The sequence below is a fragment of the Panthera onca genome, chromosome F2 (assembly GCF_046562875.1).
Source record: "Panthera onca isolate mPanOnc1 chromosome F2, mPanOnc1 haplotype 2, whole genome shotgun sequence".
Classification (NCBI taxonomy): domain Eukaryota; kingdom Metazoa; phylum Chordata; class Mammalia; order Carnivora; family Felidae; genus Panthera; species Panthera onca.
Window position 1 is genome coordinate 41,724,939 of NC_138356.1, and position 22,274 is coordinate 41,747,212.

The 22,274-nt window shown below is 40.5% G+C and overlaps 2 protein-coding genes across 6 annotated transcripts in view; one reads left to right on the forward strand and one right to left on the reverse strand.

The window, feature by feature from the left end:
- The window catches only part of INTS8 (integrator complex subunit 8), a 52,456-nt gene extending 47,959 nt beyond the window's left edge, over window positions 1–4,497 (forward strand). For both annotated transcript variants that reach the window (XM_060610926.3, XM_078441575.2), the window contains one exon: window positions 4,304–4,497. In XM_060610926.3, the coding sequence (XP_060466909.1) occupies window positions 4,304–4,420 (117 nt within the window). In that variant the 3' untranslated portion in view covers window positions 4,421–4,497. The remainder of the gene's footprint in view (window positions 1–4,303) is intronic.
- A 33-nt stretch (window positions 4,498–4,530) lies between these two features.
- Window positions 4,531–19,683, reverse strand: CCNE2 (cyclin E2). Of its 4 annotated transcripts, none has more exons than XM_078441576.2 (12): window positions 17,584–19,683; window positions 16,351–16,390; window positions 16,154–16,253; window positions 16,021–16,074; window positions 14,933–15,084; window positions 13,694–13,829; window positions 11,132–11,278; window positions 10,009–10,104; window positions 8,593–8,727; window positions 6,907–7,018; window positions 6,272–6,429; window positions 4,531–5,897 (listed from the first exon to the last, which is right to left on the reverse strand). In XM_078441576.2, the coding sequence occupies exons 2-12, from the start codon at window positions 16,362–16,364 to the stop codon at window positions 5,784–5,786; spliced, it is 1,218 nt and encodes a 405-aa protein (XP_078297702.1). In that variant the 5' UTR covers window positions 16,365–16,390; window positions 17,584–19,683; the 3' UTR covers window positions 4,531–5,783. The 4 variants fall into 4 exon arrangements, with proteins under 4 accessions (XP_078297702.1, XP_060466912.1, XP_078297703.1 ...); XM_060610929.3 differs by having other exon boundaries at window positions 16,154–16,256; XM_078441577.2 differs by lacking the exon at window positions 17,584–19,683 and adding an exon at window positions 17,339–17,514.
- Between the last annotated feature and the right edge of the window lie 2,591 nt (window positions 19,684–22,274).

Here is a 22,274-nt window from a genome sequence, read left to right on the forward strand (position 1 = left end):
AAAAGGAAAAAGAACATGAAGCCAGCCTACTTGATTGGAGGCAAGTCATTCTCCATTTCCAGCTTATCCACAGCTGGTAGGCATACTGAAGTTGTCACGTCTCCAGTGCTATTTCCAGACCGTCTCTACTTGTATCATTTTAAGCCCTTTCTCCTTAAAAGTTTACACTTGTCTCTTTAGTAGGTCATCTAACCAAGCTACTGGTTATTCCTCCACATGCATCAAAATATACGTGATTATTTACCCAACATCCTTATCCATAGCTTTCCAAGTTTGATTGTTACCTTTACTTAGCATCAGCCACCCACACCCATAGCCGTGTCTTATTGTCAGAATTGTTCTACCTAAGATCCATCTGCCAGTAATTTATCCTTCTCTTACTTCCTGGCTCCCATGTTCCTCATGGTCAGTGAGATATTCAGGTTAATGACCAATTTTTCCCCAGTCTGTCAGCCCCTTCCCAGCTTCCCTTCCTTCCCTACTCACTTTGAATATGGCAAATACCTATGTGTACACTATCAAGAGGTGCGGATTCCGCTGGTCTGAGATAAGGTCTTGGAATCCAAATTTTAAGTTTCCCAGCCAGTTCTGATTATGACAAACCAGGTTTGGGAACCCCTGCTTATCTATGACTGACTGTCAAAACTACCCTTTGGTCAATATTTTCAGCATTTTGGGGCACCTGGCTGGCTCACTTGGAGTGTGCTAATCTTGGGGTCGTGGGTTCAAGCCCCACACTGGGTGTAGAGATTACTTAAATAAGTAAAATGTGAAAAAAAATGTATATTCAGCATCTTTGCATTTTTGTCTTTCATTTCACCTGGAAATATTCCAATCCTGAATCGGCTCAAAAATTTTGCTTTTTTCCCCGAGCCACTGAGTTTGGTTGGAAAAAATCCTGCCACCATATAAACTGTGGTGCCATTACCAAACCATGGTCTCAAAGCTTAGCTGGCTTCTTATCTCTTTTGTGTTATGGGCCAGCAGTCAGTGGTCTGCTTTCTTTTCAGGGACTATTTTAGACATTTCCTGTGTTCAGCCCCCTCTCCTTTCTCCCTGTTCCGTACTTCCTTGCCTGTGTTTGGAATAGACCAGAAAAGACTATCAGCTCCTGTCCACATGGGAGTTGTAGTTTTGGGAATTGTGGCCTTATAAGTACCAGCTTCAAATCCCTCCTTAAAATTCTACCTCTGTGCTCATTGTTAAGTGTACTCTTAGTAGGAGGTTATGTTACTTTTTTTTTTTTTTTTTAAAGGAAATTTATTAAGGGAGGAAAGGGTATTTGGTTTTTTAAGTTACTTAAATTCAACTTAGTTAACATACAATGTAATATTATCTTCAGGTGTATAATGAACTCATCACAGTAAGTGCACTCCGTAATCCCCATCTTTTTTACCCATCCCTCACCCACCTTTCCTCTGGTAGCCATCCGTTTGCTATAATTAAGAGTCTGTGTCTTGGTTTGCCTCTCTCTCTTTTCCCTATTTTCCCTCTGATCATTTGTTTTGTATCTTAAATTTCACATGTGAGGTATTTCGTATGGTATTTATCTTTGATTTATTTCACTAAGCATATTACTCTCTAGCTGCATCCACATCATTGCAAATGGCAAGATTTCATTCTTTATGGCTAATATTCCATTGTATTATACATATATATATACACACACACATGTATACATATACGTATATGTATGTACACATATACATACACACACACACACACATATGCACACATACCACATCATCTTTATCCATTCATCAGTCAATGGACACTGGGCTGTTTCCTTAATTGGGCTATTATAGATAATGCTGCTATAAACATAAACATAGAGGTACGTATATTTTTTCCCCCCAAATTTTTATTTGAATTCTAATTAACATACATGCAATATTGGTTTCAGGGGTAGAATTCAGTGATTCATCACTTACATACAACACCCAGCAAGGCTCTCCTTAATACCCATCACCCATCTAAGCCCACCTCCCACCCACCTCCCTCCAGCAAACCTTAGTTTGTTCTCTATTGTTAAGAGTCTCTTATGGTTGGGGTGCTTGGATGGCTTAGTTGGTTAAGCACCTGCCTCTTGATTTTGGCTCAAGTCATGATCTTGCAGCTCATGAGATTGAGCCCTACATCAGACTCTGCGTGGACAGTGTTGAGCCTGCTTGGGATTCTCTCTTTTGCTCTCTCTGCCCCTCCCCCCCTCAAAATAAACTTAAAAAAAAAAAAAGAGAGTCTCTTATGGTTTCCCTTTTTTTTCTTCCCCTCCCTTATATTCATCTGTTTTTCTTAAATTCCACATATGAGTGAAATCCTGTTGCATTTTTCCTCTGATTTCACTTAGCATAATACAGTTTAGCTCTGTGTCGTTGCAAATAGCAAGATTTCATTCTTTTTGATGGCCGATTATTCCATTGTACGTATATATGTATATCTGTGTGTGTGTGTATGTATATATATGTATGTGTGTGTGTGCGTGCACGTGTATACACACACACACACACACACAGACACCATTATCTTTGTCCATTAGTCAATGGACATTTGGGCCCTCTCCATAGTTTGACTATTGTTGGTAATGTTACTCCTTGATGAAGGCAAGTTTTTAGGCTTTTGATTCAACCTGTTCAGTGACCATTAATTAGTTGTCTCCTCTCCTGTATTGTCAGCCTCTCCCATAGCTTATAAACTATTTCATCCTTGACTGTACCTCTACTTCCCTTGTCCCTTCTCTGCCCAGTTCTGTGAAGCTCTCGACCCATTGTAATTTGACTTCTGCTGTTATCACTCTTAACAGTTCTCTCAAGGATCACCAATATCAAAGTCTGTGGATGCTTTTCAGTCTTTATCCTGTTGACATCTCACTTCTTAAAATTCTTTATTCCTTTGGCTTCCCTGACATTATTTTCTCTCAATTTTTTTCACTGACTCTTCTGCCTTTTCTTCTGTCCTTTTCTTCATGAGCATCTCCCTCTGTCTCCCCCTTAATCTTGGTTTCCTCAGAGTTTAGTCCTTTGGTTATTTTCAGATTGCCCTACGTTCTCTCTAGGTAGTCTCATCCACTCATGGGTTTAACTACCCACAGTGTACATTATTTCTCTCAAATCTCTGGCTCCAATTCCAACTTCTGTCTTATACTTTGGATTTTTATAGCCAGTCATCTTTGTGTTATTTTATCTGTTGGAAATCATTCTTTAGTCATATACCCTATGACTAGGTTTTTCCACATGCACTCCTTCATGTTGAAACGGTGTTGACGGTTAGTCTTTGTTGTTTAAAGAAGTTATAATAGGGTTTCTTTTTAAAAAATACATGATTTATTTGAGAGAGAATCCCCATAGGCTCCACATTGTCAGTGTGGAGCCCCACATGGGGTTGGAACTCCTGAACTGTGAGATAATGACCTGACACCAGGAGTTGGATACTTAACCATCTGAGCAATCCAGGCACCCCTGGGCTTCTTTCTTTTTTTATCTAAAGATGTAGATTGCCTTTTAATCTAAAGGTAATTCTAAGATCCTAAAATACATTCTAACAAAATGCTCTTTGGCAGATTATACTATAGATTTTTAGTAGGCTGAGGTATTCTAATTATGAAAGAAATGAACCACTTATATAGGCTATCATAATGCTGAGCAACTACCTGTTTTTGCATATTAAAAAAGTAAAGCCTTTCCTGGAACATGAATTTTGATTTTTCAAACTATTTTGTAGGAGCGTTAATTAACTGTAAAAATGTGTTGGATGATATGTAGAGCTTATTTGCTGGTATTTTTAGTCAAATAAACTTACATGAATTAATGTTCCTGTAGATAGTCTTTTCTTATCCACAGGGGATATGTTGTAAGACCCAGGTGGATGCCTGAAACCATAGGGAGTACTGAACCCTATATATAGATATTTATGTAATAAATTATTAAAAATATTGTTACAAATGTTACAAATATTATTACAAATATCAAAATATTGTACTCCCTCTTCTTGGGATGATGTGAGGTGAATGATGTAGGCATTGCGGTAAAGCATTAGATTACTTTGGACTCTGAGACCTGTTAGGAGGAGGATCATCTTCTGGACCATGCTGGACTTCAGATAAGGGGGAACCTACTGTAATTCCATGAACAGTGGCTAGGCATTTGATCTTTAAGAGTGGCTCTGAGTCTGTCTTTGTTAATTTCTTCTACACCTCCCATCATTTACAGTTGACTTTGTTAGCATGTAGGTAGTTTTGTATTATGTATACTAGCAAGACTTTGTTTTTGACCACACCTGTAATAACATCACCTTTCTGTTTTGGAAGATCAAAGCCATCGGTCAGACAGAATTGAACGCAAGCAACCCAGAAGAAGTGTTACAGCTGGCAGCGCAGAGAAGGAAAAAAAAGTTTCTCCAAGCAATGGCAAAACTTTACTTTTAAACAGTTAGTTAAAAATTTTTAATTTTTATTTTTTAAACAATGGGCTAAAAATAAACAGTATTAGATTATATAATACATATTTACACATTTAGTGGTGTTTTCTTTTCAGACAAAATACTGAAACAATTTAAAAACAAAAACTGTACAGAAGACTTCATACCATAACCACAGCTTAAATTTATAATTTCTTCAAAAGAAGAGATTCATGTATCCAGTAAGAGAATAAACTAGCAATCTGGTATGCTTTGTTTTCTAACTAGACCCACTTTCGAGGTTGAAATTTCATTAAAAACAAACTAAAATATGTAGAAGTAGCTAGTCTATACACAGCAAGTTCTTACGTCAGGGTTTTGTTTTGTTTTTAATAAATAATCTAGGAGTCAGTATACATTTACTACTTTTTCTGCCTTATGAAAACAGAAGTTTAGGCCAAGTGTTAAGCTTTATCACTTTGTCCTTAACTCAGTGTAGGAATTTAAAAACGACCTTAACAGTTTTGCAAACATAAATAAAGTCTTAGTCACACTAAATTAAGAAAAAATCCTTAGGGATGTCTTGGAGTTAGTAAAGTGACTTTCTCATATAAATAGGTTGAAAGTGTACTTTTTCACTTAAATTGTGATGTACAAAAAGTCATTATAAAGCAACCTCTGTGTCAAAGCCCAAAGTAGGAGCTACACATTTATCTTGTTTAAAATTTCTTTGGTATTCCCCCTGTTTAGACCACAGTTTAAACACCATGTTCATTTAAGCCTTACTGATTAAAAAATGTTATGGCAAGGCAGATGAAATAAAAAACAGATTAAAGTTCACCTTTTGTAAAAATTCAAGTTTTATAATAGCTTGCTACAGTAGCTGTAGATAAATTAGTCACCTTATTACAAAACTAAATCTTTGTAAACAAGTTTAAATTTTATTTTCAAAAACCAAATTGCACTAGTCAAGACAATATGAATTTTGAGAATCTAAAAACTAGATTCAAAGTATTGTATTACTCAATGTCGCCTTTAAGGTGGCACTTACCTAGTCTAAAACTCCAATGATAAAATTCTTAGTTTATCAAGGTAACACAGTAATACTGGATTAAAAAAAAAAAATTATGGCATAAAGCGTGGCTATCTTCTATCCAGTCACCTTGGGAATGAAGTCATCTTTGTAAACAAGTCCTGCTGTTTAAACAGCTAATGTAGGAATTTCTTCCTTAATGCCAATTTTAAGTGGTTTTTTAAAATCGAAGAATGGCAGTGAAACTTCTGAATTGGCTAGGATAGTCATAGCACTATTTTCCTGAAAACTTTAGTAGTTCAGTTCTAGGAAATTCTACCAATGGTCAATTCCAACTTGTTTGCTTAGTTAACCTTCGTTAGTATTTTCCTGGTGGTTTTTCAGTGCTCTTCGGTGGTGTCATAATGCCTCCACTGCACACTGGTGACAACTGTCCCCCCTTTTGAAAGGTGTTTACATAATTTACTTCATCCTATACATGTGAAGAAATCATGCAGAGATTAACAGGTAAGGTAAAGCACTGATAGAGTAAAACAAAGTCAAATCAGACTTGGATATTAATTTGAGACTACTTAGACCTCATGAAATGGTCTCTTTATGTCTTTGCAAGCATGACTAGTCCTATTCTAGAGGTTGCAACAGTTTGAACTGAATATAGCTGTATTTTTAAAAACTCTTACTTGGACTACTGGCATTAATCTTGAGACATTCTACAAATTTTGCTGTGACATCAGTGTGCCCATTAGAGCTTTCTATCTTGTATCACTGCCCTAAAGTATTTCTAGTATCCTTATTAGTTTCAGTAACTTACTAGATATAAAATGAAAAGCCCCACAAGAAACATACCAGCATAGCCAGATAATTTGTATGTGTCTGGATATTGTGTCTGTCTTCCATAGAAATCTTCTTAAAAATCTTCAGCTTCACAGGATTAGTACTTTTTACTACACTGGCAAAAGGCACCATCCAGTCTACACATTCAGAAATGTTGTCCCATTCCAAACCTAGATAGAGGAAAGTTAGGAAAATGTGAAGGTTACAAGAGAAATTGTCAATATATTGGCTTGTCCTTCCGATTTTAAAGATAATTTGAGAGTGCTAATCTGCTTTAACTTCTTAGAATTGGATTTTGGCCTTCTAATAACTGTTCATAAGGTGACTTATTTTGTGGGAGAAAAAGACTTAGAGCTTCTTAACCCGTACCTTCTACATATGAAACTGAAGTTGTCAAAACCCAAAGAACTCTTAAAGCAGGGCAGTGACCAAGCTGACTGACTTCAAACGGATTTAAATTCCATTTGACCTTATTTTTTGTTTATGGATATATACTGAAGATGAGGAAGGACTTCTAACAAAAGAGAAGGTAATTGCTAACCTAATGTTTTCCATTAAAATTTTAAACTGTTTAATAGGAAGCTAAAGTTGATAAATTAATAGTCCCTTGTGAACATGTAAGAAGATAACAAAATATAGTGCCTTACCTGAGGCTTTCTTAACCACTTCAATAGAGGTAAAATGGCACAAGGCAGCGGCAGCCAGGATTCTGTACTGGAATTCTAATGAGTCGATGGCTAGAATACACAGATCTAGAAGCTAGCAAAGGAAAAAGCAAACGTACATGTAATTAGGAGAAAGGATGAGTAATCAATGTTGCTACTAAAGATCAGTCAGCTATAATTTTAGAGTACTTATGATGTGGACCCATGTGCCAAGAATTGCTAAAACTACAGGGATCCAAAGATAATTTCCTTCAGAGTGGTGGCTCAAGCCAGGAAGTGAATAGGCAAGGATTGTTATGATGCAGCGTGGTGTGTAGCAGTAGGAAAGGCACCTAATCCAGAGTGGGGAAGACCTGTGCTGCTGAAATCTTAAAAGACGCAGTAGCCACGAAGATTGGGAGGTAGAGAGTATTCTAGGTGTAGGGAATAGCATTTGCAAAGATAAATGAAATATTACTTTCCCTTGGGACCTCTAGTTCAGAACAAAGGAATTCCTTTCCTTCATTCCTTATTTTAAAAGGGAGAGGGGCGTAGGTAGAGAGGCACAGATTAGATCATAGATTAGCCTAGATTAGATCATAAAGGGTCTGTAAATTTAGTTCTGATTACTGAAATTATTGGAACATTTTAAATCAGGAAAGATACATTTTAAGAATGATCCTTTAGAAACATGTTCCCTTCTGTGTATCTGCTTTACTGTAATCTAAACAGTGAGATTATTTAAAAGGCAATATAATCTAGGTAATAAAGAGTATAGTAGAATTGTGTAAAAGGGCTAGATTTCAGAGGCTAAGGTAATACTGTCCATGGAATAAACAAATTATGTTTGCTCCCATTGTCCAGAAGGTAGAAACATGAGAAGAGTTAGAAATAAACAATGTAGAAATAGTAATTATTAGCTTATCAAATTTTTGTTCTCTATCAAAAGGGGATAGCTGCTTATGATACTTTAGGATGCTGGCAATTCTGACAAAAAATAAGCCCTCATTAGAAAGTTTTACAAAATGAACCAATTCTAATTCAGTTTTAGTTCATAAGGTGTTTACTAGATTTAAAATACAAATTAAATTTCAACCTAGGTTATTTAAAACCCAACCCAAAATACCACAGTTCCTTCAGTTTCTTATGTAAGCTTTTCATATTCTACATAGAATTCGAACATAGATTTTTCTCACTTATATATGGTAGTACAGCAACCTTTAAGATACATACGAGAAGCAAGCAGGAAAGAACATTTGCTATGTTGGCCTACAAAAGCATAATTTGAAATTAGATTTTTTAAAAATGTTATAACTAATCTTAATTCTAATGTATAAAATAGGTACAGTGTGTTCAAATATGAGGATAAGATTATCATACAGAATAATTTCCTATCATACTAAAGACAGCTGGCTGCTAAATACCAAAAAGAGGTATTTAACACTCTACTTTAAACCCCTAAAGAATGAAGAGTACTCATAATACATTTAAACTGAAAGTTTAAAGTCTGTTCTCTAGAATTATTAAGCAATGTAAATACTGGGAACAGAATTTTATGCATCAGCAGTTTTGTTCTAGTCAATTAAGGAGTGAATTTAATTCATTACGATTTTTGTTGTATAATTTATTTAAGACTGTAAATGCACTAAACAGTTACAATAAACATTAGCATATCTGCAGTGAAAATACCTGAGCTATTTGAATGAACTTTTCCTGAGAATACTGAGGTAGAAGAACTTTAGGAGCATCTTTAAGAGCATCAACTTGGAGGAAGAGATTTAGCCAGGAGATGACTGTTACAGGACAGAGTTCCCATTTTAAAGCCTGTTAATAGTATGAAAACACCTGTTAGTAAATGTAAGTATATATACACTGTAATATATAGCTAATTTACTAGTAGTCCTTTAAAAGCTTTCTGCTTTAGGCCTATTCTAGGAATTTTATTCTGACCCTTATTTTATTAAAAGTACTTATAGATACTTCAAAATGTAAAGCTGCTTATATTTTACAGTTTATTAATCTAGTTCCCTTTTTTATTCTCTATCTTAACTTAATAAGCTCATTGAGCCTAATATTCATTCCTTCTTTTCTCATTTCTTGCAGCCCCTGGTCTTCCAAATCTATTCTCTACTTTATTGAAACTGCCATTTTAAAATTATATTCAGTGAACAAAGCGAATTCCATTCAGATCTTCCAAAAACTGATCTAGACTTTTTCTTTCCATGATCTTTAATGGCTCCGGTCAAAATGTAAAAGTTCAAAACAAAAAAGGCAAATCTTAATGTATCATATCTGTTCCTTCATGAGCTTTGGGACTTTACCATTTACAAGCAGTCTAAAGTAATTAGGGGAGAACAAGAGAGTATTGCAGAGAATTCCGTCTTCTCTTTACATCCTCATACTGTGCTTCACGTCTGAATCTGAGTAAGTTTATTGTTAGAACAATATCAACATGCCAGCAAGATCCCATTCTAATAGAGCTATCAATATGAATGTTTACAGACTGTAAGCATAATTTAGAAGACATAAATTTGTAATTTACAACACAGTAAATGAAAGTCGTGTTTTCTTGTGTGTCCTGTATACAAAGTTATGATGTCCAAATTTAATAACATACTTTCTAGTAGCTAACACTCAGCCTTTACTCTAATTCAGAGCCTGATTAAACACCTTTTGGATTTTTTTCTCCACCATTTTGCTTAATAGTCCTTTTTGGCATATAGAAAGGAAAAAAGGCAGTGAAATAATTCTCATTCTCTGTTGGAAGAGGGGAAAATCAGAATATTTGAGTGTCACTGTTGGAATTCATTGATACATACACATGGTATGGTAATTATACTTTTCAAAGCATTTCCTTAATCACTTTTAAAGCAGTATATTCTCATTATAGAAAACTTGAAAGACACAGAAAAATGGTCTACAGCTTAAGTAAATTCTCCCCCCCACCCCCATTTATCCATACCATTGTCAATATATTGATGCATTATTAACCTCTTTGAACTGGATCTTAATGCTGAATGAAATCTGTTTTGACTACTTACAGTGTGTTCTTTGAGATTGAGTAGCTGTTAAGTTACTAAAACTGCAACTAGAATCACTTAATACCTTTAATATAATAAGTTCCATTCTTAAGATATCCTCTTCACTGCAGGCACCATCAGTGACATAAGCAAACTCTTGGAGCTTAGGAGCATAGATTTCCTTTGAAATGGATTTTAAAAAAACATTAGGTGTAGTTGAGACCGAGATTAAAACAAAAAGAATTCTACAGAAACCACTTAACAGGCTTTGTTTTTAAGGACAGCTTCATAAAGTGATTTTAAATCTTAGTAATGATACGTTTCTCAGATGTAGGAGGTGAAATTAGCCAACTACATTGAAACTTATTTTCATAGGCTTGATCTTGAATTTCAGTTAATAAGCAACTAGAATATTAGGTCGGTCTGAACAGTCCAGAGAACAAATAGAATGATCAGAGTAGAAGAGAGGCCTGTTACAGATGAGAACAGGCTAAAAATCAAGATTTCAGTCTAGAAAGCTACCTGAAACACAGTTGAATTCCAGAGAAGGGTAGACTAAATATAAAATTATTCACCAAATTTGGCAGGATTGGGAGATAGCCCTTAAAGCTCAGAACAAAAATATGGAAGAAAAAAATAAATTCAAGGAAATTAAGGCATGTTTCACAGTCCTCCTCCTGCCCTCAAGATGATAAAGGTTTCAAAAATCTCAAAAGAAATTATGATAATCCAAAATACATTGTTTAAGAAAACCAGATGGAGATTGTGTGAAGGAAAACCTCAGGCCAGAAAAGAGTTGCTTTCTATCCTGGCACTGCCAGCAGACACAGATAGAGACCATTATTCTAACCCAGCAGAGCTATTTATTTCATTTGATTGGTCAGTTAGTTTTCAAAGACCATTCTATTGAATCCAAGTGCCATAATTATGTATTGGGACCACACTGGTATATTTTGTTTGGCAGAATGAGACATGGACTATTTGCCTACATTACATTTCCAGAATCTAAACCAGACACTTAGAATAGGCTCAGATACTACAAAAGGAAGTATATTTATCCCTCCATACAAATCAAGAATGTTCAAAAAATGTTTTAGGGGAAAAATAAATCCACTTATCTTAGAGTTCATATCCAAAGTTGTAGGGATTGATGTGATGTAAAAAGAGTTTAAGGTAAATCTATCTGTGGATAAACTTTGAGAACTTACCTCAAGTTTGGAAGCAATGAATAATGAGGTAATTCCAATGAGCTGAAGCATATTTTTATTTATATCCTTTTGTGTCAACATAAATCTGTCAAAAAAGTCTTGTGCGAGGTAAAATGTTTCTCTATGAAGTGTGTATACTTCACATACCTAGAGAAGGATCCAAATATTTACATCATCATTTGATGAATTTCTTCAAATTAGAAAGTTAGATCCTAACATACCAGTCTTTAGAATACTTTTTTTTTTTAAATGTTTATTTTAGTGGTGGGGGGGAGCGGGTAGGAGTGGAGTGGGAGGGTGGGTAGAGAGAGAATCCCAAGCAGGCTCTGTGTTGTCAGCGCCAGAGCCTGATGCAGGGCTCGAACTCACAAAGTGTGAAATCAGGACCTGAGCCAAAATCCAGAGTCAGAGGCTTAACGGACTGAGCCACCCAGGTGCCCCTGAAATTTTAAGCCCAACTTTGTTTTTTAGGATATCAAAGCTGAGATTGGGCAAGGGCGAGGAGGGAGACAGATGTTAACATGTACTAATAGGATAAAAAGAATCTATTACCATCCTCATTTACTAGTTTTATTGTTTTATTTTTTTGCCCCACATGGACTTTATTCCCAGATTCATTTACATTTTTACTGACCGTGAGCAAACTTTTCTATTAATTTCCTGTTTATTGCTGATAAATGGGTAAGTTCTCATGCTTAGTTTATATTTTTAATTCTAACAGCCCTAAATGATGGTCTTCACTGTTCTAGGCAGACCTTTAACGACAAAATAACCTTTCCCTTTAATATTTTTTTAACTTCTTTTTTCCATGTTTTACTGCATTGGCTAAGAATTTTTATAGACAAAAACTGGATGAACAACATTGGTGACATATAAAGTCTTGATCACATCCCTTGTTTCTGACTGTACTGGGAATTTCCCAAATGTTTCACTACTGTTCTTAATAATAAACAATGTCTGTCATTTCCACACTTATTAAAGGCAAAGCTTTAAATTCTCAAAATAACTCCAGAAAGTGACCATTATCCCCATTTTGAGGATGAGAAAACAGGGATAGAAATACAGGAGGGTTTTGTTATTGTTTTTAATGTTCATTTATTTTGAGAAGGAGCACGTACGTGTACGAGCAGGGGAGGGGCAGAGAGAGGGATCCCAAGCAGGCTTCAGGCTGTCAGTGCAGAGCCCGATTCGGGGCTCAATCTCACAAACCGTGAGATCATGACCTGAGCTGAAGTTAGGAGTCAGATACATAACCAACTGAGTCACTCAGGAGCCCTGAAATACATGAGTTCTAATAATGTGTTTAGGAAATCTCTTAGTTTACTACATATTTTGAAATGAGGAATAGAAACTGAATTTCAAAAAATGTCTTTCACATCTATTGAGACTTGATGATTTTTCTCCTTTAAACTATTATGGTAACATTTAACCTATCTTTATGTTTCTAGACTGAAAAGATATACTAAGAAAAAGAATGTAATGCTCTACTCTGTTTATTCTACCCAGTTTTGCATATAATCCTATTTAAGGGAAAATAGCAATAAGTTTGGACAGTCCAATCCAATTCAGATTGGATAAAAAGTCAATGTAACAAAAAGGAAAAAAATTAAAAATCTGTATGATTGTGTTTAGGTTGCTTCCATGATCACTAGGTACTCCCAAAAGTCAAAACCCAACCACCTTCTTGTACCCATATGATTGAAATATAATCTTGTCTTCCAGAGTAAGAGATAAGATAACCTGACTGCAAAGAACACCATTTTATAGTCCTTTTTGAAAAACTTTTCTGATAGCTTCTGAGATTTACTCTTGCGTTGTTGCACCAAAAAGCCGAGTATTTCTCCCTTAGAATGCTTCATTTCTATCTTAAACACAGGGAGACTACAGAACAAATATCCAAGGGCTGGAGGAAAATAGGTTTGTTATCAACACAAGTAAATTCTTGGAATTATTATCCAAAGAATGGGAATGGGCTTAAACAAGAGAACGTTTTGGGCATAGATCTTTAGGGACTTCAAAATCACTGTAATTCCTTTAGATTAATGGTACAGTGTATTTCTGAAAGGAATAAAAGTATATAATAAAGGGAAACAATTGAGCATAGAGGGCTTGGTACTTCTGGATATTTAAAGCCTCCTTATTTAGGACTTAGAAATCAAGATCCCAAATCATAATTTGGATTCTGGTGATGCAGAAAAGGACTTCTGAGGGCCCTGAAGCTTAGTCCTGGTTCTTCACTTTGTATAGCAGAATGTAAAACCTTGTCAATTACATATTCTGTTCATCTTGATTATCCTCAGCACCTAGTGCCTGGTACACAGCAATACTAACAGGTACCAGGAATTCCTAATTGGGTTTGGGTTATATGGGATGTAGTGGCTGTGTTAGGATTTTACTCTCACAAAGTAGACATTTGCCATTTTGGTACCATCAACTACAGTAAGGACCCCCCAAAAATATTTGCTGCTGGCCATGAATAATATACCAAGGGCACCTGAAAAGCACATTTACATCTTAAATATTTTTCCATCCTACAGAGAGAAAGGTATTAATGGAACATACCTCTAAAAGCCAGTCTAGAAGTATTGACCTCATCTGTGGTTCCAGGTCAGAATGCAGAACTTCAAAATGTTTGTCATGAACATATCTAGTCTCTTTTTTTAGCATGTTTAGCCAAACATCATTTGAGCATCCCCAACTATGGAAAGGGGTAGAAAAGAATCACTATGTGACCTACATAATATACAACATAAATTTTCAGACACTGAAATCCAACTTTCAATTAGAACTTGAAAGGAGCTCTTTAGAAACCAGTTCTTTAGCATGAAAAAACAGAGGCTTGAAATTATACAGCAAGAACTTAGACTAGACTTCAAGAGTACTTTCCCCAGAGCAACACTGAAATTTTAAATATTTAAGCATATAATCCCAGTAGAGACAAATCTCATCATCTCCAAACAGATCATCAATAGTAGAATCACCTAAAGTGGTGGAGGCTGGCAGAGTATAGTGAAGGGGAAGGTTGGCAAATTTAAATGTCTTAGTCCACTAATTTGCATATAGAGCCAAATAATACTACACTATGTGCTTTGTATAAGCTGTACCTCTTAGTCCTATTCATTAACTAAAAAACATATAGACCTTACTAAGCTTGGTAAGAAGTAAATACGGTTGATACATCAAATGAAAATGTTGTATGTTAAAATGCTTCCATCTTAATTTAGAAAAATCATTTAAACTCCATTTAAAAGGTGTTCAGCTCCTCTCCCCCACTCATGCTCAGTCTCGCTCCAAGCTCTCAAAATAAATGTTAAAAAAAGTTTTGGATTTTTTTAGTGGGGGAGGGGGCACCTAGGTGGCTCAGTTGGTTAAGTGACTGTGGCTCAGGTCATGATCTCACAGTTTGTGAGTTCGAGCCCCGCATCAGGCTCTGTGCTGACAGCTCAGAGCCAGGAGCCTGCTTCGAATTCTGTGTCTTCCCCCGTCTCTGCCTGCCCCTCCCCCATTTGTGCTCTGTCTTCTGTGTCTCAAAAATAAATGTTAAAAAAATTTTTTTAAAGGTGTTCAGCTCTTCTAATGAGGCTTGCGGTATTCAAAGAAATGAAAATAAATTAAAAAAATCAGTATTTTAAACACCCATATCCTTTGTGAACAGCAAAGTATTCTCAAAATAATACATGCATAAATATCAGAGCAATTTTTGTATGTTTTTATAGTGAAGGCAAAATAGGACTCAAAATAGTACAATATATTAAATTAGTACAATTTTAATTGACATTAAATTCAAAAAAATATTCTTACCTTAAATCAGGCAAAGGTGAAGGATTAATAAAAAGATTTTTAAATCTGTAATTTGTAAATCTGGAGAAGTCACTTGTTCCTATTTCTTTGTGGGGTGTTTCAATGATTATACAAGGACTGATCCCTCCAGATAATACAGGTGGCCAACAATTCTGTCATTAAAGAAGAATTTGTGCAATAGAAAATCACCTTTTTGTCTTGGATCTTTCATAAATAGAAGCTAATATCTCTAAACCGACTATAGTTCTTCCCAAACACCATCGTTAACATTGCTGATAATCTAGTTGACATTTTATAAATAAGCCATACAGCTCCTACTGATCTTCAAACAGTTTTAACAGGTGGGGTGTTTTAGAAAACAATATAATTCTGAAAATACAAGACATTCGGCATTGGGGGAGGAGAGGAATAAAAATCCATCTGTGGTCACTTATCACTTTCAAGATTAAAAAACTGAAGTTCTTCCCTTTTTACAATAGTAGCAAGGGCACCTTGTTTTATAAAAAGCTCCTCCCTCATCCCTACCCCCCAACCCTTTAAGCCTGCTCCCATACTTCAGAGTACTATAAGGCAAAACCTTAAAAATGGAATCAACCAAAGTCAATTAGTTTAATATTTAAAGGACCCTTTCCCCAACCAATGCTGGTTTCAAAGAGAACCACGTCTCTAGTGTTCTCTGTACCACACACAGAATGGGTAGCAAGGGGCTGGGTGCCAGTCTGTCAGTGACTTCACATCCTATTCATGCCCAAAGGAGCAGCTATTAGGACCCTCCACTAGCCAGAGAGGGAACAAAGAGCAGTACATTGGACAGATTAGGCGGGCCCTGGTGCACCAGGCGATTCCAAGAGGGAGGGATTTACAAAGAGGAACCAGCTGCTTCAAGGCAAACTTATTCTGCAGCTGTAGTAGGATTTAGGCACATACAAACCACCTAAAGGTCAGCACCTTCCTGCTGACCTCGGGTCATTCCGAGTAAGTGTCAGAGGTATCTTTCTGTTGCACAGCAATAACGCAATTCAATTTTTATTTATCCTGCATTCGTTTCACCCAACTCCCCCCCCCCCCCCAGTCCAGTTCTGCATTACCCTAATCTCATACTGATGTCTCTTGGTGACCTCCTCTTTTCTTTTTTTGACATCCTGGAAAATAGAAAAGACCACTGTTAAACTAAAGTCCCAGCAAAGAAGTTCTTCTCTCCTCCCTCTCCCCTTAACTCACCTGGGCTGTTTTTCTCTTCTTGGCCTGAATTATCTGGGCTTCTGGAGGGGAATCCGTCTGGCTGGGCTGGGGTTGCTGCTGCTGCTTAGCTTGTAAACGGCTACTACAGTGAATTTTTTAAAAGGAAGTTTTATAAGTCAAGAGTTTCAAACGCAGCAGCTAACTTTTAAACACATCTACAAGACAAATAATGTTACCTGCGTCTTGACATTCTCTTCTTTCAGGTGTGTGAAAGCTCTGGAGAGGAGAGAGGAAAAATGAGAGTCAAATATTTTGTCACCCATATTCTCCCAGGTGCCAGTCAGATGCTCATTCAGGGGTTACAGCTGAGTCCTTCAGGAGGTGGCCTGAGTCATTTCACCGTGCTGTCTTACGCACTACAATGGTTATTTCACGGGATTAATTTTGGACACATGCCTGCGTCTCAACTGAACGTACAGTCGGGACGCGAGTGTCTTTGAGAATTTACAAAGCACCCCCAGCAAGGAGGGAGATCTCCCCCAAATGGGTCTTTTCTGCGCCCTCCGTCCTCTCTCCCATAACCCCTAGAGGGGCCTGGGCAGCGCCCCCACGTCCCCCCCCTTCCATCCTGGACAAGCAGCGGAGAGAGAGGGGGTTGTGGAGGCGAAACGCTGTGGAGAAGCCGGTTCCGCGCCAATTTGGAGAGCGGCGGTGGCGGGGAAGCAGGGGGAGGAGGGAACTGAGACTTGTGTCACGTCCTTCAGTCTCCGTTCCCTCCTTCCCAGCCCCACTGGGCCCTGCCTGTCGCTTGGAGGGGCACTGGGACCCCGACTCCAGATAAGGGGTGGGAGCGAAGGAAAGCGAGTTAAAGAAAGGGGAAAACTGGGCTGGTCGGGGAGGTTTTCTCTCCGGGAAGGGGACCCAGACCCCGATCCTCTATCGCGCGGTAGAGCTCCCCTAACGAGGGTGGGAGGGAGAAGCCCCTGCAATGAGGGTATTTTCCTTGGCCTCCCCTTCGGGCAGCCCTCCACCCCCGCCACTTCCCCGGCCCCCTGCCAAAGATCCTGACAGGAACGGAACGCGGGGAGCCATCCTCCCGACCCCCCAGCCGCCTAATTCTCAGCCTTCCCATATTTCCTCCCGCAGGCTCCCGCCCGCGGGAAGAATCGGCCCTGGGGGCTTTCTCTCCTCCCTCACTCCTCCCTACGCCCAGCAGCTCCTCACCGCTAGACCCGCTACCGCTCCTCAGCTGGCGCCGGCGCCAACCCAATATATAGGCCAGGCCGGGCCCGCCCCGCACGCATGCGCCTCAGACTGACACCTCCGGACTGCGCGCTCCCCTCTCCCGCGCGCCCGCCCCGCAGGCCCGCGCGCCGCGCCCTGCTCTCAGTCCGCGCCCGCCCACCCCGAGAGGCCAAGGGCCTGCTAGCCTAGGCCCTCAGTTCGCGTTCACCTGCTCTCCACTTCACCTGCCTGCGATGCCTGGCGGCGGGAGGGAGTCTCTCAGAGGGCCCTCCTCCAAGGTTCGGCTCCCCACCGCCCTGCTTCCGCGTCTCCCGCCAGTAGTTTCCAATTCCCTCCCGCCCTCAACTCCCGGATCCCTTCGGTGTCGGGCAGCGGCTCAATCCCGGCTTACGACCAGGTGGAGGCGACATGGGTGAGCACAGAGTAGCCAGGAAGTGGCCATCCTGTGGTGCTCTGTGGCTGTGCCGCTAAGTGTTCAAGGAACCCGGTTATTGCGGATGAGACGCCGGGACCAGGAGGACCCGCCCCTGAGGGAGGAGCGCCACTTTGGCTGCCGAACTGGCCAATGGGAGGCGAGGACGGCAGCACAACGTGGAGAGGCTGCAGAATGTAAACACAGCCGGGCGCACGGCTAGCCACGTGTGTCTCCGCGCCGCCCGTCGGGTCTGGGACCACCGGGGCCAGCCGTGGCGCCCCAGGACAGCCAAACTCAGGGATGTCTGTCTTGCACTTTGCTCCAGCCCGCCGACGGAAGAGGTTCGTATCAACCCTGTTTTCCCGCTCCCTGCTCCGCCAACCCGGTTGCCTCCCGGGGGTGGGTCTCTCTGCACTCCGCCGCCCTGCCTCTGCCAGGCGGATTCCCACTGCGAAGTCCCCGCGCGCAGGAAACGCTCGCGCTAGGCTTCACCCTCCTTTCCTGCCTACCGGACCTGCAGTTCCGGGGTTCCCCAAAAGTAAAATGTCTCTCAAGAGCAGGGCCGGGGGCGGGATTCCACCCCACAGCTCTCTGGGGTCTGACCGGGAAAACTGCCCCACCACGTGCCCGCCCGGGGCCCGTCCGGCCGGCCCCGCCCCGCCGCCGCCAGCGCGCCCTGCGGAGCCCGCGCGAGTTGCCCGCGCGGGAGGGAGCCGCCCGCCTCCGTACTATAATGGCAGGAGGCGGGCCCGACGCGTTTCGTTCTCTTCCCACCTACCCCCATGGCTAAACCTGGGGGAACCCTCGTTGCCCTTATTACCGCCCCGCTCCATCGCGACCCAAGACTGGACATCTCCCAGCAGGACATGCCGTTGATACTTCGCAAACAGGTTTTGCGGCGGGAGCAGTGGGGCGGGGACGCCTACGGGAACAAAGACCCCCGCGGTGGAGGAGCCGAGCGCAGGCTCCTTGGAACTCGCGGCAGCTCGGGCCGGACGCTGAGCGACCAGGTTGGGTGCTTTGCCCTGGCCCGGCGCGAGCCGCCGGGGTAGGGCCGGGGAGACCCAGGTGCCGAGGCTGGCGCTGCGGCGCGGCCCAGGCGGGAGCCCTTCCCGAGATGCACCAGGAGGCGGCGGCCGGGACCCCTCCCGCACCCCCGCCCCGCGCCCTTTGTGCCGCTCCGCCTGTTCGGCGGAGCCTGGAAATAACGGCTGCTCTGCGGGGTTTTGGGCCCGCAAGGCCAACTCTTTTTCACGCTTTCCTTTTGGATTCTTACTCATGCGACAGCCTTGGGACCCCGGCAAAGTAATTCTTTTTCTCCCGTCTTTATGCCTGAGGAAATAGTAAGAGCCTTTCTTGCCTCAGGTGCCATAGAATTAGGAGAGGCCCAGAATCTTGTCAGTGCCCAGAAGCTTGATACCATTTATAATGCTTCTGATGGCGCTCTCGTTAGGGGAGGAGTTGCCTCCCTTTCGCAGTCACCTCAAAACACTTTCGGTGTAAAGCTTAGAGATAGTAAGAAAGGGGAGGTCTTCCAACAAATGTGTTACCTTGACATAAGCAAAACTGGTGTGGCCTAAATGAATGAATTTGATAAAATGTACAGAAAACTAGGTACGTCGATTAATATTTGTAGGATTAACTTTGGTGTATGTATTGTATGCTCAGCACTGGGCTAATTAATATATTACCCGTAAACAAGACTGTAATTAGAAGTGTACTTTGGTAAGTGCCCTTGACTAGGAAGTGAATAGAGTACAGTCATAGTAAAGGAGAAATTAGAAGCCATCTCAAGACTGCTTTGTCTGGAAACCAACAGGGTGAATTCTGCCATGTTACAAGTACCTGACCAATAGTTAAGTGGGATTAAAAAGAAGGTGAGTTTACCTTTCAGATGGATCCAGATTCCAGCCCTGCTCTGTTGCAAGTTACTGAATTCCTCTGAGCATGGATTTTCTCTGGAAAAGATAGAAGGCACCCATTTCAAGGCTCTTTTTAAAGGTTACGTTTGATAATGTATTAGAGACCCTCTCTTGTGTATGTAACTGTCACAGAGCACATGCTCAGTGCTCTTTGCTCACCTGTCCACCTCCCTTACTCGTTTACACCTGTAGAAATTGAGTTTGAAGGATCCTGAATAACACAGAAAGCTGAATTATAAAATTGCTGTTTCCCAGAGTTTTGTTCATGTAGTTGTCCTTTTAGGTAGTTACTTTAGACATCGTTTTTTTGTTTTTGTTTTTGTTTTTTTTTTTTTTTTTTAGTTTTATTAATTAACTTAATCTCTACACTCAAGGGGGGCTTGAACTCAGGACCCAGAGATCAAGAGTCCCACACTCTTCTGACTGAGTCAGCCAGGCCCCATAGACATCATCTTTCAATATGTTATCTTTGTTTCATATTTTTTTTTAATGTTTTTTATTTATTTTTGAGACAGAGAGAGAGCATGAGCAGGGGAGGAGCAGAGAGAGAGGGAGACACAGAATCTGAAGCAGGCTCCAGGCTCTGAGCTGTCAGCACAGAGACCAACGCTGGGCTCGAACTTACAGAGTGTGAGATCATGACCTGAGCTGAAGTCGGAAGCCCAACCGACTGAGCCACCCAGGTGCCCCTCTTTGTTTCATATTTTTACACATTCCTTTAGCTCCCTCTTTTCCCACTGACCCTAGTTTTAAAATTCACTTTGAAGTGTATGAAATTCTTTCATACATACATGTAATAATTTTAGAAATTTGAGCATTTTCTGAAGTATTTTCCCCCATGGTTCATGCAAAGTTAAAATACCATAGTAAATAAAGTAGTGGCCTCTACAGTGCTTTCATTTTCAGGAAAAAACAGGGAGAAAACAAAGGTTTTTAGAAGCACAGGTTTAAAAAAATCAGGCCCAGCCCACTTATTTCTTGCTTCTATGCCTTTCTTTGCCGTACCTTCTGTGAAACCTTTCCAAATCCCTGCCTCTGTGCTCTTCAGTTCTGCTCACCTCACAGGACAATAATTACCTATGAAAATGTCTTTTATCTCCAACTAGTCCTTGAATTTTGTTTTGTTCATCTTTTTCTAGCAGCTACCCAGCAGTTCAGAGGCATACAAAGAGGACCTTGGTAAATACTGAATTGAGTTATGCATAGGATATCCCATTATAGAACTTTAATTCTCTAAGGCTAGAGTGATGGATGGTAGAATTGTTCCCAATGAATAATAAGGTTTTTAGAAAATTAATCAACTCTTTTTTAGAAGTTTTTAGATTCAGGGGCACCTGGGTGGCTTGGTGGGTTAAGTGTCTGACTTCATGATCTGGTATCTGTGAGAGTAGACAGAGAGAGCCTGGCTCTGTGAGAGCTGCCTTTGGCTACCTGCTAGAGGTCTGGGGGGAGAAGAGAGGCATCTTAAGGTGTGGAAGCTAGAGCCCTTTAGAGATGGTCGGTTCAGGCCTGCAAGATTTGTGATACTCCACAGTGCAGAGAAAGAACAGAGATAAACAGGGCAGTTAGAAATCCAGAAGCTCTAGGTTGAGGTTGAAGTTGGCAGGTGGATGCAGGGTGGATCAGCCTGCTCAGGGCCAGACACTGTTCTGTTAACTACTGGGGACATGACAATTAAGAAATCGCCCCTATCTGTAAGAGCTCATATATCTACTGGGGTGGGGGACAGAATAAATGTGTAGCAAATAATTATCATTAAGCAATATAGAAAAGAAAAAAACAGAATATGACAGAGGAGACTATTAAGCTGTAGGAGGTAGGAAGTGATCTGGGAAGGACTCAGGAGGTGACATTTTATCCATTTCAGTAATTCAACAAACACTAGGACACAGTAGTGAAGCAAAAATCACTGCCCCCTTGGAGCTTAATTCTAGTTGTGTGTGTGTGTGTGTGTGGGCAGGGGTGGGGGAATAGAAAACAAACACGTAGCAGTAATAAGAAGTAAGAAAAAAACAGCATAAGGGATGTGATGTGAGTTGCTACATTAGATACAAGTTCAGTGAACACTTCTTGGTGTGACATTTGATCTGAGAACTGTGAAGTGAGAGAAGCAGCCATGCAGGTAAGGAGGAAGAACATTCCAGGCAGGGGAACAGGAAGTCCAGGGGACCTTGGCTTATTTAATGGACAAGGAAGTGAGTATGGCTGGAATGTAGTGAGAGAGGGAGGAAAGGCAGCATTTTAAATGCTCCCATTTAAAAATGACCCATGGGACTGCTGTGTGGAGAAGAGATGCCAGCAGGGAGAGGAGTGAGTGGACTGGAGTGACCCAGGTGAGAGCTAGTGACAGCTTGGAACAGGCTAGGGTGGCAAGGTGATGAAAGGTGGTTGCATTCAGGATGTATATTGAAAGTATAGCAGAAAGGATGTAGTGATGGATTTGATGAATGGGACAGGGACAGCTCAAGAGTGAACAGCTAGCTGAGTGACTGTCATTTACTGGTGCTGGGCTGGGTAGATGAAGGGAGGAGCAGTTTTAGGGCAGGATGAAATTAGGAGTTGGTTTTGGACGGGTTAA